General features: G+C 38.9%; 1 protein-coding gene and 1 pseudogene across 1 annotated transcript in view; both read right to left on the bottom strand.

Moving 5' to 3' along the window:
- Positions 1 to 1,545: 1,545 nt before the first annotated feature.
- MROH9 (maestro heat like repeat family member 9) overlaps positions 1,546 to 17,472 on the bottom strand; it is a 163,219-nt gene continuing 147,292 nt past the window's right edge. The window contains exons 18-22 of the mRNA XM_081823183.1: positions 13,471 to 13,623; positions 13,253 to 13,369; positions 12,563 to 12,665; positions 3,431 to 3,493; positions 1,546 to 1,868 (exon numbers count right to left, since the gene is read on the bottom strand). Coding sequence (XP_081679309.1) covers positions 1,546 to 1,868; positions 3,431 to 3,493; positions 12,563 to 12,665; positions 13,253 to 13,369; positions 13,471 to 13,623 — 759 coding nt within the window. The remainder of the gene's footprint in view (positions 1,869 to 3,430; positions 3,494 to 12,562; positions 12,666 to 13,252; positions 13,370 to 13,470; positions 13,624 to 17,472) is intronic.
- On the bottom strand, positions 15,993 to 16,965 carry LOC102737795 (spermine synthase pseudogene; annotated as a pseudogene).

The raw sequence follows: 17,472 nt of genomic DNA, 5'->3' as shown, positions 1-17,472 counted from the left end.
CCTGGGTGGCTCAGTTGGTTAAGCGACTGCCTTCAGCTCAGGTCATGATCCCAGGGTCCTGGGATCGAGTCCCGCATCGGGCTCCCTGCTCTGCAGGGAGCCTGCTTCTCCCTCTCCCACTCCCCCTGCTTGTGTTCCCTCTCTCGCTGTGTCTCTCTCTGTCAAATAAATAAATAAAAATCTTTAAAAAAAAAAAAAAGAAACTTCAATTTTGTGGGGCAGAAAGAGAAAAAATTAGTAATTTCACTATAGGCTGGTAAATGCAATGAAAGCTACGTGGAACACTAAGGCAAAACATAGGAGCAACACGAACCTACTTGATCAAAGGGGTCTGGAAGATGCATCTCAGATATATCAGTCAGGGTTCAAGTAGAGAGGCAGAATCAGGGATTTGACTGCAAGCAATTGCAGGTTAAGTAGTCTCTGCAAGGCTGTTGTCTTCACAGTGAACCTGGAGCTTGAAGTCTGCAGCGCATGCAGTTGGGAAGGGAAGGGGCGTGTAAAGTGGGAGTGGGAGACGACAGGGTAGGAACACACAATCTTGGGTATGGCCCCTACCATTGATGGTGTTGATGATGTGCATGTTTCACAGGAGAAGCTGGTGTCCTTTGTCAACAGAATTCAACCCACTGGCTCAGAAGTCAGAGAAGCTGAAGGAGGACTCAGGGCAGATGCAGTGGCTGCTTCCCCACACCAGAGAAATGAAAACATGCATGCACTGCAAGGGGACACATTACAAAGACACAACACCTAAGTAATCTGGGCTTTCAACTAACTACAAGTAGTTTCCTGTGACTGGAAGGGCTGATGTTAGGGTGATGTAGGACAGAGTGGGAGGAAGATACAGTGAGGGAAGTAAAAGATGAGCCCAAGCCACAGGTCAAGCAAGATCACTGAGGACTTTCTGAGGATAATGTTAGACTGGATACAGAGGGCAATGGGCCACCACTAACTATGATGGGTTATCCAATTTTCATTTCAAGAAGTTTAAAGTGACTAGAACAGCATCATCTTCCCCTCAGCCTCAGCTCTCCCCATTCTTTTCTTGCCCACCTGTGTCCATAACAAAGTCTCCAGGTTCCTCCCAGCACTCTTCTTGCCTCAGTGTCTCCACCTGGAATACATTTCCCTACTTCCCTTCCTCCTTCCATGCAAGTCCCGTTTCTTCCTTTGTTAGTACTGCTCTAGGCAGCATTTGTCCCAGCAGGATGGAAATAGTCACACTGTGTGTCACTAGACTGTGACCTTCCTAAGAACAGAAACCTTGTTTATATCATCCAAATGTTCCCACTGCTTAGCATAGTGCCTGGTACTTAGAAAGTGTTCAATAGACGCTTATTGATAAAATCAAAATCCAAGAGCTCTCATCAAACACTTTGCTTATATGATTTTTCAGTTTTATTAGTGGCCCTCTGATCACTGTCGAACATAGAAAGGCAATGGATTTCTATATTTGAATAGAGAATTAAATGACAGGAAAGGCTTCTAGCATCCTTCAGAAAAGCATGTATGTATAGGCTCAAGTTATCAAGAGGAAAAGGAAAATCATATCTCTTCTGAGATGTGCTCCGAGCCACAGACCAACATCTCATTCTTTACCGAATTGGATTCATAGTTCTCATCTGTATGGACTTCCTTGTCATTCTTGGTTTCCTTAATCCTCATAGGACTGCCTGCCAGGTTGTTGGGCCAGTTATAATTATAAAGAGGCTTCAATTTTTTTGTGAAGATAGAGTTAAATACTCTTCGGAAGATTTGTTTAAGATTTGAGGAGGTCAATCTATGGGCTATTTCCTTAAAAATTTTGTAGGTTATTTCTGCCAACTTCCTGATCACAGGGTCTTCATCCCGAAGCACTCGGTCAATAGCTGTAAGAGCAGAAGGGCCTTTTAGTTTAAGACATCTCTCTCATGGTTGAGAAGCTCTAACCCTGAACAGCACCACCACCTTTCACAGAGTCTCTCTTTTTCTTCTCCAACCTCCCAATTTTCATTATTTCGACTAGAAGCATCCAGGAAGTTTTATCTGCTTATCCCCACCAGACCTCAATAAATAAAAATAGGAATACTCACTAAATATTTATGGAGTGCCTATTATGTGCTGAGCATTCTGCTAAGTAGCATAAACATATATTCATGAAGAGGTTCAATAGTGCTCATAATAATGAAAAAAAGTTGGAATCAGTCTCAATGTTCATCAACAAGAACCGTGTAAAAATTAGGCATATCATAAAATGAAATAGCACACACATAATAACATGATGATGTAAACCCATGTTTCTTGGCATGAATATATGAAGAAGTGAAAGAGTTATACAACAGTTATGATAGTTTAAAAAATAAACATGTAATAGCTTATACTCTTTAAAAACATCTGAGATAATATATATACCAAAATGCTAATATCATTCTATCCAGATACCAGGCTTGTAGGATTTATTTTCTTCTTAACAAAAAGAAATCAAGAGGGGAAAATAAGGACAGATGTGGAAAAGAGAGAGGAGAAGGAGCAGGAAGTGAACGAGGAGAGAAAGAAGAAGAAGATTCTGCGGGACATGGAGGCAGAATGATCATGCTTAACGTTTGCAGGTTGTCAATAAATATGTATTGAGTACATGAGTGAATGGGTCAATGATTGAGTGGAAAAGGAAGGAAGATAATGATGCGTCAGTGCAGGTTCATCAGTTGTAAGAACATGCCACGGGGGGAGGGATGTAGATATGGGGGAGGTGTGTGGGTGGGGGCAGAAGGCATATGGGAAATCTCTGTACCTCCCTTTCCATTTTGCTGTAAATCTAAAACTGCTCTGAAAAATAAAGTCCGTGACACACACAAAAAAAGGAAGGAAGGAAGGCTGCCACCCTATTTTCTACCTCACCTGTTTGTAATTCTCATCCTGGGGAGGAAATAGAGGCTAAGAGAGAGATGCCAAAGATTCAGACATTTTGAGAGCAAACATTCTCCTTCTTTAATTCCCTCTGGTCCAAGTGTGCATTGCTATCCTCTAAAATGTAAAATCTCTGAGGGAAGGGACTTTGCTTTGTTTGCTGCTATATGCTCCACAGTTGGACTAGTGCTATCACATGGTAGATGCTGGAAGAATATTTGTTGGATAGATGAATGAGTGAATAAATCTCAACTCTGTAGTTCCTAAGGGCTCTAGGATGATAGGTCTCAAATAATGAGAAGGATAGATAGGTTTAAGCACACACACACACACACACACACACACACACACACTCAGAAGGGAAGGGAAGCAGGGAAGGGAAAGGAAGAAAAGATGTGCTGTAACCTAGTCCTTCCACTGATTCCCCCATACCACTCTCCTCCCATCCCTGGCACCATTATAGAACACATATGTGAACTGAATCACAAATAGTGAATTCACTTAGACATATACATACAGATTTCATTATAACTTCAACACTTACCCTCAAGCATGACTTCAATTTCATCTCTGAGCAGTAAATGGCCACCTAATTTTGCCAAGTATCCTGTGAACGAAGTAAAATTAAAGTTACCCCAAAATACATTATGCAAATGCATCCTCTGATCTGGCTGCCTTCATAGCTTTCTTCAAAGAAAAGGATCTTTAGATTATCTTTGAAACATCCTTTAGTGCTTTCAAATAATTATTTAATGAAACTCTTTATTGAGATATATTTATGTCTATAAATGTGCACAAATCATAATTGCACAGCTTGGTGAATGAATACAAATTGAACACTTCTAGCTACCACTTAGACCATTAAATAGAACAATTACTAGCATTCCGGAAGCCTCCCTCATGCCCTTTCCAATCTCCTCCTCCACCCGTTAAAATATTCTTTTGCTCAACTTGTTGTTGAGCATTATTGTAAGATTCATCCAGGTTCCTTATTGCAGCAATAGTTCATTCATTTCTCATTTATTTATGTAATATCTATCCTGGTTGCTTTTACCGTACAACAGCAGAGCTGAGTAGTTTTGACAGAGACCAGACAGTATTCATAGCTTTAAATATTTACTATTCGGTCTTTTACAGGAAGAGTTTGCTGAACCCTGTTATAGGGTATTCCATCTTATGAATGCAGCATTTTTTTTTTTAAATCCATTCTGCTGATGATGGACAGTGTGTTGTTTTCAACTCATGGCTATTATGAATGATGATGTTATTGTGGACATTCTTATATGAATTTTGGTATGCATTTGTATGCACTAATGTTTGGTATGTAGCTAGCAGAGGACTTATTGGCTAATGGATATGCTTATCTTTACCCTTAATCATTACCGCCAAACAATTTCCAAAGTGTGGTTGTACCAGTTTTCACTCCCACCAGTAACTATGAACATTTCTATTGCTTTACATACTCTCTGCCACTTGACATTGTTAGTCTTTTTCCTTTCAGTTATTCTCATGGATTTGGTGGTAGTATCACACTGTGATTTTCTTTGCTTTTTTGGTGATGATTAATAAGAGTTTTATATAGTATTTATTGGCCACTTGGATATTTTTTTTTAAGATTTATTTATTTATTTATTTGACAGAGAGAGAGACACAGTGAGAGAGGGAACACAAGCAGGGGGAGTGGGAGAGGGAGAAGCAGGCTTCCTGCAGAGCAGGGAGCCCGATGCGGGGCTCGATCCCAGGACCCTGGGACCATGACCTGAACCGAAGGCAGACGCTTAACGACTGAGCCACCCAGGCGCCCCGACTTGGATATTTCTTTTGTAAAGTATCTGTAAGTATCTTGCCTGTTTTTATATTGAGTTGTCTTTTACTTATATATATATATTTTTAAAGATTTTATTTATTTATTTGAGAGAGAGAATGAGAGACAGAGAGCACGAGAGGGAAGAGGGTCAGAGGGAGAAGCAGACCCCCCCGCTGAGCAGGGAGCCCGATGCGGGACTCGATCCCGGGACTCCAGGATCATGACCTGAGCCGAAGGCAGTCGCTTAACCAACTGAGCCACCCAGGCGCCCCTACTTATATATTTGTAGGCATGTTTTATTTGGGATACTAATCTTTTTTAATGTCACATGACTTACAAATATCTCCTCCTACTTTGGGACTAAACTTTTCTTTTTGTATTTTTTTGTTTTTGTAAACAGTAGTCTCTAATTTTAATGCAGTCCAATTCACCATCTTTTTATTTATGGTTAGTGAGTTTTGGAGTCCTGATAGAAAATCTTTGCTGTCTCAAAGTCATACTGATATTCTACTATACTTACTTCTAGAGGCTTTATTGTTTTACCTTTTACTCTTTGGGATTGTAGACTGAACTATAATTATACAGTATAAAGTAGGAGTCAATATATTTTTTATATACCTGTGTAATTACCCAGCACCATTAAAAGAAAAAAAGTCCTTTCCCTACTGCTGTGCAGAGTCACTTACATCATAAAATGTGTGGGGGTCAATGTCTTGACTTCATTCTATCATTGCTACTGCCACACTACCTTAATGTATGACATGTCCTGATATCTTTCCAGTAGTGGAAGTTCTTCAGCTTTGTGGTTCTTTAAATTATCTTGGCTAACTCTCTAACCATTAAATTTTCATGTAAAATTAAGAATCAGCTTGCCTCATTTCACACACACACACACACACACACACACACACACACACACACACACACCCCTGGTGAAATTTTGTTTGGGATTGCATTGAATCTACAGATGAATTTGGGGAGAGTTGACATTGCCATAATATCTAATCCTTTAATCCACGAACATGATATGTCACTCTAAAGTTTCTAAAAATTTTCTTGATGTTTTCTAGTTTTCTGTGTATCAGTCTTGTACATCTTTCCTTAGTTTTGTTTTGAGGCATTTGATGATTTTGTTGGTGCTGTTGTATTAGGCATTTTCAAAATTTTGGTTTTCTGGAGCACCTGGGTGACTCAGTTGGTTAAGCGTCTGTCTTTGGCTCAGGTCATGATCTCAGGGTCCTGGGATCGAGGCCCACGTCGGGATCCCTGCTCAGCAGGGAGTCTGCTTCCCCCTTCCACTCTCCCTCTGTGCTCTCTCTCTCTCAGGCTCTCAAATAAATAAATGAAATCTTTAAAAAAATGTGGTTTCCTGGTTGTTTATTGCTGGGATATAGAAATCCAATTGATCTTTGTATTTTGATGCTGTATGTAGAAAACTTGCTAAATTTACAAATTATTCAAATAGTTTTTTTCTTAATTCTTTCCAGTGTTCTAAATATTTTTAAATATAATTTTTTATCTACAAATTTTAAAAGTTTTATTTTCTTTTGTCCAAATGTATACATTTTATTTCTTGTTACTACCTTATTTTAGTTCTGGAAAAGCCTGGGAGTATTTACTAGAGTTCCTCCTCATGGTCAGTCTATTGCAAGTTTTGTTCCTTCAGTTCAGTGAAACCTAAAATTTATGCACTGTTTTTCAGCTTCCTAACTACCACTTTTGCATTTAGAATTGGCAAAACCTGAAAAAGGAAATAATCCCCAGATATCAGGTCTACTTCTTTTGGTGTTTCTATTCTTCTGTTCTGGATCACTGTCTTTATAAAAGCTCTTAAATTTCAGATAGGGTTTTAAAGCCTTTTTGAAACTGTTCTTATTATCCTCATTTTACAAATTATACAACCAAGCCCACAGAGGTTGAGTAACTTGGTAAAGGTCACATGGCTAATGGGCATTCATTGTGAGATGTGAAGGCAAGCTGATCTAACCCCCACCAATATTTCATATTGTCTCTGCTTTAGTCAAAACAGTGATCACAAAAATCACAATTGATCATTTTCAAAACCCATCTACAGATCATAAAGCTCAAGTGACTGTTCTTGGCAGGGGGGAACATGGGCTTAAACCTTTAAGAACAATGCTTGAAACAACAATGTGTGTTGTGAGGTATCCTTAAATGTCAAGTTTTTAGATCTGCTTAATTTCGTAATCCAATGCAATTCCTTTTAGAATTCGATGGAGAATACAAATAGATGAATAAAAGTTTCCGATGCTAGAAAGTACTAATTCCCCCCAATGTCAAATTGCTTCTTTCCTTTAGTTCCCTTACTAAAGCCACTGCATTTTAGCTGGACATATGACTACCCAGCAGATGTCGGAATTTTCAAGACTTCTTTGCACTTTGGCAACATGTCTGTGTTCTGGGCTAATGATCATTCAGCAGAAGCATATTTACTCTTTAAGGAGTTGGGTGTGACCTCTTGATATTTTTTCCTTTGTAGTTGACTGGCATGTAGAAGTGGTTGCAGGTGCTGGAGCAAACATCTTGGGCTTGATGTAGGAAACTGTGATGAGGACGCTAGAGCAAGAGAACACTTGGCCTGTAGTAGGCACTTGGCCTGCTACATGAGAGAGAAATAAACTACTACCCTGTATCAGCCACAGCTATATTTGGGTCTTTCTTACAGGGCAGGGACATATTTCATAAATGCAGTATTACCACCAAAGGAACAAAACAGGTGGCAAAGTTAGGCAACAACACCTGAAAATTGAATGGCTCTCCTGACAGGGTGGTTGTGAAAGTCACAAAAGAAAGATTGAGCAGAATTTGATGATTTGACAAACATGGTGGATGAACCAAAATGCCAACAAGGCCCACATGAGTGTAACCGCAGCTGTGTGGAAGATGGCAGTTGGTGGCGGTGGGGAGAGTGGTGGACAGGAATTACAAGCTCCAGCCATGAGTGTGGTGACTGTTAACTCCACTCAGTTTGCTACCATGGTGGTTCAGGGGCGCTTTATCTTTCCTTCCCCCATGCTCAAAATAATTGGACATCCAGAGAGACTCATGTGAAAACCCCCCAATTTTTACATGTCAGCTGCTATGACATACTGCTAGCTGCCAATCAATATCATTGTCCTCTTCTTGCCCATTAAAAACAAAACAAACAAAACAAAACAACACAAAACATAATTCCAAGCATTTCTTTCAACTAATGATTTGAAAAACACAATGACCCTTACAGTCACTGGGGGTGTAAGATAAACTACTGGTTGAGACTTTGAAGAAAGCTTTGTAAGATCAGGCCGACGCAGAAACAAAAAGGTAATTTTTGCCCTTTACTTTTTTTGTTTCTTCCTTGGTGTAACACTGTTGAAATGCTGAAGGTAATCAGAAAACACAGATGGGGAGAGATGCCACATGCTAAGGACGGGTGGCATAATAAAGCCAACAATGCAATGAATATCTAGGTACACACATCATTTCTCACATGCAAGTGTGTCAGAGAATTAGTCCTCCTGAGAGGAGGTTGAGTCAAAAGAGTACACATCTCACATTTTTAAAAAAATGTTTTATTTATTTATTCATGAGAGTCAGAGAGAGAGAGAGAGAGGCAGAGGCAGAGGGAGAAGCAGGCTCCCCGCCTAGCAGGGAGTCCGATGCGGGACTCGATCCCAGGACCCTGGGATCATGACCTGAGCCGAAGGCAGACGCTCAACCATCTGAGCCACCCAGGCGCCCCACATCTCACATTTTGATGGATACTATCAAACTGCTCTTCTTAGAGATGGTAGCTATTTACACTCTCACCAGTAATGTGAAGAGATTACCTACTTCCTGCAACCTCACGGTGACGGTCGAGTATAAAACTTTTTGATCTTTGTCAGTGTGATGGATGGAAACATTTCATCATTTCAATTTGCATCACTTTTTAGATGAAGTTATGAAAATTTCATGTTTATGAGCCAAATAATTTTTTTCATGTTCAGTGTCCATTTTTCTAATGGGTTGTCTTTTCTTATGGATTTGTATAGAATCTTTGGACAGGAAGAACTAACCCTTCATTTGTGGTGTCATAAGTATTTCATCTCAATTTGGTTTTTCACTCTGTTTATAGTGGTTTTGCCCTGCAGAAATATTTACTTTTTTCCTAGATTATCAATCTTTTCTTTATGGTTCCTAGATTTTGACTTTTACCTTAGAAAGATCTTACCCACCCCCTGATTATAAAGCAAATTCTTCCATACTATTCTAACTAATTTTGCTTATCATTATTATGGTTTCATCTTCAGCATTTGAGCCTTTGACTATCTGGAATTTATTTAAAGTAAGAAGTAAGATAGGAATAAAATAATTTTTTAAATTCCAGATGGCTCACCAGGTGTCCCCAAGCTATTTAAGAAATATTCTATATTTTCATCACTGTTAAAGCCAATGATTCACTTTAAAATATTGCATGTTTTGATGGTTATTTCTAGATGGTATTTTGTTCTATTTGTTTCTCTATTTATTCCATGTGATTTTAAGTACTGTAGCTATATTAATTTCTGATAGAGATAGTCCTCTCTGTCTTTGTCTCTGTCCCCCTCTCTCTTTTTTTTTGGTTAGAATTTCCTGGATACTCTTGTATGATAAATTCCACATTAATTTATAATCATCATGTCACTTTTGAGAAAAGAAAGCCCTACTGATATTTTATTTTTTATTTTTAATTTTATTTATTTTTCAGATTTTATTTATTTATTTGAGAGAGAGAGAGAAAGAGAGCACATGCACGTGCGCGTGTGGGAGTGCACACGAGCAGGGGGAGGTGTGGAGGGAGAGGGAAAAGCAGACTCCCTGCTCAGCAGGAAGCCAGATTAGGGGCTCAATCCTAGGACCCTGAGATCATTACCTGAGCCTAAGGCAGACACTTAACAGACTGAGCCACCCAGGCAACCCCCTACTGATATTTTAATTGGCATATCATTCCATGCATATGTTCCATGCACATTTTTAAAAAAGATTTTATTTATTTATTTGTCAGAGAGAGAGAGAGAGCTAGAGAGAAGGGGGAGTGGCAGGCAGAGGGAGAAGCAGGCTCCCCGCAGAGCAAGGAGCCCTATGTGGTATTTGATCCCAGGACTCTGGGATCATGACCTGAGCTGAAGGCAGATGCTTAACTGACTGAGCCACCCAGGCATCCCTTCCATGCACATTTTAAATTTTGATTCTTTTTCCAAAATATGGTTTATACCTTTCTATTTATTCAAATCTTCTTTGTGTCTTTCAGTAATATTTGCAAGTGTTTAAAATAGAAATATTGCATGTATTGTAGAGTTTTTTCTGGATCTCCCTTCCTTCAGTCTGTCCATATTTCTTCCTTTCCTTCCTCTCATGCTCATCTCCCTCCCCCTGGGACGCTTTCTTTTTTGCCTTCTTTCCTTTCCCCCCTCTTGCTTTCCCCTCCCCTCTCCCTTCCTTCCTTCTTTATTCCTCCCTCCCCTTTATTTTCTACTTAGGATTTTGTAGGCACTATTCTTCTGTATTTTAGGGTTGAATACTGAAGGGAGAAATCTAATGACAGATTTACTTATTTTGTAATTTGTAGATGACTTTTACCCCCCTAAATGCTCAAGAATTCTTTAACTGTGAAGTTCCATAACTTTATTAGGAAATGTCTTAATGTTGTATTCTGTATAAAATGTTTCTTGAAAAATTATTTACCACCTCAATTTATTTAATCAAGTCTTTTTTTATTTCTTAAATTATATCTTTGAAACCCTTTTTCTGCTCTAATAATTTTTCTTCTCCAGGGATATCATTTATGTATAGTTCCATTTCTTTCTTTTTAATTTAAATTCAATTTAGTTAACATATAGTGTAGTATTGCTTTCAGGAGTAGAATTTATTGATTCATCACTTACATATAACACCCTGTGCTCAATACAAGTGCCCTCCTTAATGCCTGTCACCCATTTAGCCCATCCCTCCACCCACCTCCCCTCCAGCAACCCTCAGCTTATTTCCTATATTTAAGAGTCTCTTATGATTTGCCTCCCTCTCTGTTTTTATTTATTTTACCTTTCCTTCTCTTCCCCTATGTTCATCTGTTTTGTTTCTTAAATTCCACATGAGTGGAATTTTATTTTAATACAAAAATCATAATCATATGATATTTGTCTTTCTCTGGCTGACTTATTTTGCTTAGCATAATAAACTCCAGTTCTATCCACAATGTTGTAAATGGCAAGATTTCATTCTTTTTGATCGCTAATATTTCATTGTATACCACATCTTCTTTATCCATCAATCGGTGGACATTTGGGCGGGCTCTTTCCATAATTTGGCTATTATTGATAGGGATGCTATAAACATTGGGGTGCATGTCCCCCTTTGAATCAGCATTTTTGTATCCTTTGGATAAATACCTAGTAGTGCAATTGCTGGGCCATAGGGTAGTTCTGTTTTTAACTTTTTGAGGAATCTCCATATTGTTTTTCAGAGTAGTTGCACCAGTTTGCATTCCCACCAACTGCACAAAAGAGTTCCTCTTTCTCCACACCCTATTGTTTCCTTGAGTTGTTAATTTTAGCCACTCTGACAGGTGTGAGGTGGTATCTCATTGTGGTTTTGATTTGTAATTCCCTCAGGATGGGTGATGTCTTTCATTTATCTTCCATATCTCTTATTGTCCCTTAGTTTTTGGAACTGTTTCTTGCTGGTTTTCATTCCTTTTGCTAGCATTTCTCAGCCTTGTACCCCTTGTCTTTTACTGGATTATCAACAATATATATTTTCTCTTCTGCTGGTTGTAGTGTACTTTTAAAAAATGTTTATGCACTTTTTCTTACGCTTCCCCCCATGCTTTCAAGGCTTATTTTTCCTGAGCTCCCATTATCCCATCCTATATTTCCTGTGTGTTTGTATCTATACCCTATCTTTATATAAAAAAGTTTTGGACTCACAGAAACATATATCCTGATTTTTACCTGGTCTGTAGAAACATTTTCTAAACTTTTTCTTTTTTCCTCTATTTTCCCCCTGGGAATACCTCTGTAGAAAGATAATGCTTTTTTAAATTACTTATTTTTGGATCTTGCAATATTATATACAGAGGAGTGTTTGTGGAAAGTTCCAGGATAGAATTCAAGATAGCAGGAATTCTTTCTGGTTTGAAATAAAGCTCTTATGACACAGGGTTTTCTGTATGTGTTTCTTTACTCCTCTAATATCAATAGAGATCAGGAGCTCTAGTGATAATCATAGTTCAGCTTGCCTTCTACCCTAACTAAATGACAAGACTCCTCACTACAAGTACAACATGACTGTGTTTCCTCAGTCCTTGGTGGCCCTGCTACTCCATGATGCCAAATAGGGCTGAGGAAAGATCCCACAGTCAAATTGGGAGCTCACTTCCTGTCATTCCAAATAAAGGTTTATTAATTCTGATCTTTATGGTGAGAATTTAATGGGAAAAAATTTTTTTTGGTCAGGTTGTCCAAGATCAAAAACCTTAGGTGTCTTCTGTTGGAATCTTCCTGCATCTCCCCTCCCTCCACAATATTTTTTTAAAAAAACTTTGCTGTATTTGGTAGCATTTCCTCATTTGTTGTAGTTTGTAGTTAGAGATGTCCATCCTAAATTTGAAATTCATCTTGTTGGATACACTTTGTATAATAATTTAATCACACAGCAATACTCACTGCATTATAAAACAGAACTCTATTATCATCACATGCATTAACTTCTATTCATAGATATCACCATGGCAGGTGCTGCCCATCATAAACTAAGAAAATTTATATTTTTTAAAGAAACACTTCCAGCTGCTACCCCATTTTGTACCTTTTAAGGAAAATTAGATAATGAGAGTTGAATTTTCTTTACCTATTAAAATAACTGATGCTCTCCTCAGATATACTCGGGAGCTTCTCAGGAATCCTAAGGTATCAGAGATCAAATCTGTAATGTAGTTCTCATGAGAAGTAAGCTGAGAATAAAATGAAGAAAAAATACTCAATCATTGGAAAAAGCACATTTGCTCCCTCTGGAGAGGCTTCCAGAAAAAAGAGCTTGGTTGCTTATACCAAATCAGGGCCAATTTAAAACTAGGGGATAGTAATCTCTTTACTCTTTTGTTTGTTGATGTATTCAGTCTATTATGTAATTCCCAACTTTGTGTTTCCAACCTTTGGAAAGCATTCTTCCAACCCCACTTGTTTATCACTGCAGTTCATACTGGTTTTCAGAGCACCAGCTTATTAGATGGTGGCAAAATAATTGCAGTTTTGCTTTTGGTGATCTGAAATGCTCTTCCTACCTTTATAACCATCCATAGGGCAAAGTGGGTGAGTTGGAGAAAGAAAATCAGAGAGAATTAATGTCAGGGAAGAGGTAATGGAAAATTGAATTTTTTTCTGGTCTTAAGCCCTAGCTGTAATTACTCATGTGTTACCTTTTCTTCACATTCTTTCTCCAGGATCCACTCTTGTCCCTGCCACACCTTTCATCACTTGTGATCTCCTTTAAAGTTATTTCTATAACTCTTATGGTAGTAAATACTGAGGGGTTACTTACAAGATTGTTACAGATGTTGAGCACCACCACCTCAAAACTGTAAAATTCGTCTTTGAGCAAATACGATGTTGGCCAATTTAATTCTGAGACACAAATTGCTAATGTATACTTACATGCCTGTGAAGTAGAAAAAGGTCACTGAGGATCTGTTCATCTGATGTTACATAAAACACTGAGATTCTCTGCAAAATTAAGAAAAAAAAGATTGTAGGACTTACTTGAACTACTCTTACTTCTGTGTCCTCCAAAAACAGGATCAGAGGCACCAAGCCTCCAAGAACCACATCATTCAGCATCCATGTGTACTGACTCATGTCCCTGAGTAATTCACCAAAGTGTTGAATGGCCATACTCCGAATGCCTCCATTACTCTAGAATATGCACACAGAAAAAGGCCTCATTTGAGGATATCACTGGGTTCTTTTCTTTAAGCAGTGGGAGATAGATATCTCACACTTTAATATATATATGTTCAAATATATTTACATGTATATATACTATATGTGTATATATACATGTAGATATGTGTTCATACATACATAATTATTATTATCAATTATTTTTATTTATTTTGTTTTTAAAATTTTTTTAAGATTATTTATTTATTTGTCAGAAAGAGAGAGAGTGCAAGTGGAGGAGGGGTAAAGGGCAAAGCAGGCTCCCTGCTAAGCAAGGAGCCCAACGTGGGACTCAATCCCAGGACCCCAGCTCATGACCTGAGTGGAATGCAGACACTTAACCGACTGAGCCACCCAGGCATCCCTATCATTTATTTTTAGAAAAGATTCACCTGGGTCTAAGTAGTCAGCTCTTTTTTTGATTGTAAAATAAAGATTTGCTTACCAAAATTCAAAATGCATTAGAAAAATTCCCTGTGAAAAGTGTTTCTTGGGGCGCCTGGGTGGCTCAGTCTTTGGGTGTCTACCTTCGGCTCGGGTCATGATCCCAGGGTCCTGGGATCGAGCCCCACATTGGGCTCCCTGCTCCGCAGGAAGCCTGCTTCTCCCTGTCCCTCTCCCCCTGCTTGTGTTCCTTCTCTCACTGTCTCTCTCTCTGTCAAATAAATAAATCTTAAAAAAAAAAAAAGTGTTTCTTAAATTTAGGAAGACAGTATTTAATAATGGCCTAAAAAGATAAACTGGAATAATCTGTATAACCTTGAAGTAATTTCTATAAAGGTACTTAAAGTAAAGTAACATGGTGTATTCAAATGCTGTAGACCTTGGCAGATTGCCAGTGAATACCAATGGGAGCTCTTTGCATACTGGCATAGAACAAGGTTTCTAAGGGCTTGCTTATGCCAGATAGGAAGATTATGGGATTATAAAGAGGTAGAAGAGAAAAACTGCAAGTTAGAGAAGAGGTTAATTTTTAAAAATATAATATCACTTTCCAGTTTTTAGGACATGTTCATGATTTCATTAATTTTTTTTCTTTCTGTCTCAGGAACACATCAGATATATTCCCAGCAAAATACAAACGGCTAATATACCTTCTTATGTTCCTTCCCAGAGGTAATAAATGTGGATCAAAGTGAAAACATAAAGAAGTGGTCATCAAATCACGTCCTAGGGGCTGGAAAGCTGATGTAAATGAGCAAAGCAGGTGGCATTCAGGGAAAGCAGGGAGACCAGGGAGGCTGAGACAAAGGAAAGCTCTGGGCCTCTCTCAGAGAGGGCATCCAGCTCCTGCAGACTGTTGCCAGGTAGTTTTGTGGGCTCTAGTATTCTCAAATCTTCTGAAACTTCATTTACAATTCAGATTTCTGTGAGAAATCTCCCAGTTTAAAAATATTGGACTTACACCGTTTGAGAGTCAAACTTACCACACCTGCAAGTTGTATTCATCTGTGGGTTACCTGTTTGTATCCTTGGTCTACAGGAAGATATACGCTAACCATTGAAAGCCTATCTGGACTAGTGGAAAGAGTTTTGAAATGCTCCACACCCGCTGAAATCCCGGTTTTGTCCCCCAAAGATTGGGTAAGCTTGAGCAAGTTATTTTTTTTCTTTTTTTTTTTTAAGATTTTTTATTTATTTATTTGAGAGAGAGAGAGAGCACATGAGAGGGGGGAGGGTCGGGAGGGTCAGAGGGAGAAGCAGACTCCCCGCCGAGCAGGGAGCCCAATGCGGGACTCGATCCAGGGACTCCAGGATCATGACCTGAGCCAAAGGCAGTCGCCCAACCAACTGAGCCACCCAGGCGCCCTATTTTTTCTTTTCTTTTTAATTTTTTTCTCATTTGTATTTTTAATCAAAACATTGCTACTCATTTTTTTCTTAACTCTTTCTTATAAGCACCAAATTTTAATATCTAAGTAAATCTTTTGGGAAACAGCATCAAGAACAAAACAATGATGTTCATTCCTCCAAACAACCAAATTTGAAGTCTACCAAAGCAAAAACAAAAAGCACCCCCCCAACACACACAAAAAAGTAACAAAAATCACATTCTAGGGGTTCAGTGCATTTAGCAGGCTTCCCTGTGCTGTCTAAGCATTCTTCAGCTGACTTTCAAAAAACAAAAAAACAAAAAACAAAAAGCCACCACCAACAACCCACCCTAGCTCATCAACATATACATTTTCCATTTGCTTTTTTAAAAATTAAAAATAATAATTAAAAAAAAAGAAAACCTGAAAGAATTCACAATCAATTGCCTGACTCATTCCAATCTCCTGTACCGCATATGAAGGTCAGGAAGGCTATTTGCAGTACACACGATTAGGGGATACTGGTCTTCAAGGTTTAGCTTTCTTCCAAATTGTAAAATACTCACAAGTCCAAGTTTGAAGGAACACAGAGGAACTCCTTCAAGAATTCCACAAGACAATATAGGTGCCAGTGCTGTTTTTCATAGAGTGATAGGGCTTCCCTCAAATTGACACAGTTACCCTGTGTAAAATACTTCCCATCCTGTTTCAGTACTTTCACTGAGAGGTCAAGAATCAGTCTGAGAAACTCCCATGTGGAATCTTCTGGAGATGTGGCGATCGGAACAGCTGTCAAATCATTAATCATATAGTCAAACTCTCTCCCTTCTTTGGTTAACCTCTTCGGCACTGGAATACAGTCTTCTAGTAGGACCTGAGAGCAGTCTCCTTTCAGATTGTGTAAGACGTGGCCACATGTTTTTCACGTGTGTTTCTTATATCCATCCATTTGGCCAATCTCTTGCCATGGTGACCATCTTTGGTTTCAGTTTGACTATTTCACATAAAATGCCCCATCTCCACCCCCCAGAATCAGTGCGTCTTTGCCTCTTTAGTCTTTCCCACTGCGCATGATGGCCTGGGGATACCCAAATCACTCTCCGCCAGAGTAACAGCCCCACTAAGGATGAGAGTATTTCCAAACTGCTTCGATTGTAGAATTTTAATGTTCTGATAAAGTGAATCTCCATCATACACCACTACATCTATGTCTTACTCAACCAGGCGACCATTAGTGGTGGGTCAGTATCCGTCTATGGCCCTTCCTCGAACTATGGGTGGTCATCGCTTCACCCGCCAAATACGGTCCTGACTCAGGTCTTTCATTCTTGCTTCTATTTTGTTCAAAAGACTGGCGGTAACTCTAAAGGTCCAACAACACCAATCCATGTGGGTAAATTCTCAAATTAGCAAAGCTGCCATTTTTGTTTATGTTGGTCGCTAAATAACTGTGGTCTTGACACGTGTGCACCGACTCCATCATCCCTTTCTCCTGGAACATGGAGCTGATGTTCTCACCATCAGCTTTGGCACGGGGCTTGGAGTCCAGGTGCTGTGCGGTGCTGTTGCCCTAGGGAGCTGAGGCCTTGTGTCATGCCTGGGGGAGGCGGCAGGGGAGACTGGGGGCCACAGGCCTGTCACTGTTTTTCTTTAAATATGGAGAAACACAGTATCATAGTTTCTTTGATCCTAATATTTTTCAAACACTCTATCTTCAAGGAATGACTTAGGGTAAACTGATATTTGGTAATTTTCTCTTCTCTCTGATTTTGCTTCTTTTCACTTGGTGTGGTTTGATTATTTAGTTTAGTTTCATTTTTTTTTCCCAAGTGATTTCATTTTGAAAATATATATATTTTTTTTACATGGACATTCCAACTACTTGTTAGGTGTGTGAACTTGGCCAAATATTCACTTTTCTTTGCTTCATTTTCCTTGGATGTAAACTGGATAATAGTAATAGTTGTTTAGAGAATTATATAAGATAGTACATGTAGATCCCTTAGAA

Source organism: Leptonychotes weddellii, chromosome 6, assembly GCF_054177405.1.
Source record: "Leptonychotes weddellii isolate Sample4059 chromosome 6, ASM5417740v2, whole genome shotgun sequence".
Classification (NCBI taxonomy): domain Eukaryota; kingdom Metazoa; phylum Chordata; class Mammalia; order Carnivora; family Phocidae; genus Leptonychotes; species Leptonychotes weddellii.
The sequence above is the reverse complement of the archived record's forward strand: the minus strand, read 5'-3'. Positions and strand labels throughout refer to the sequence as shown.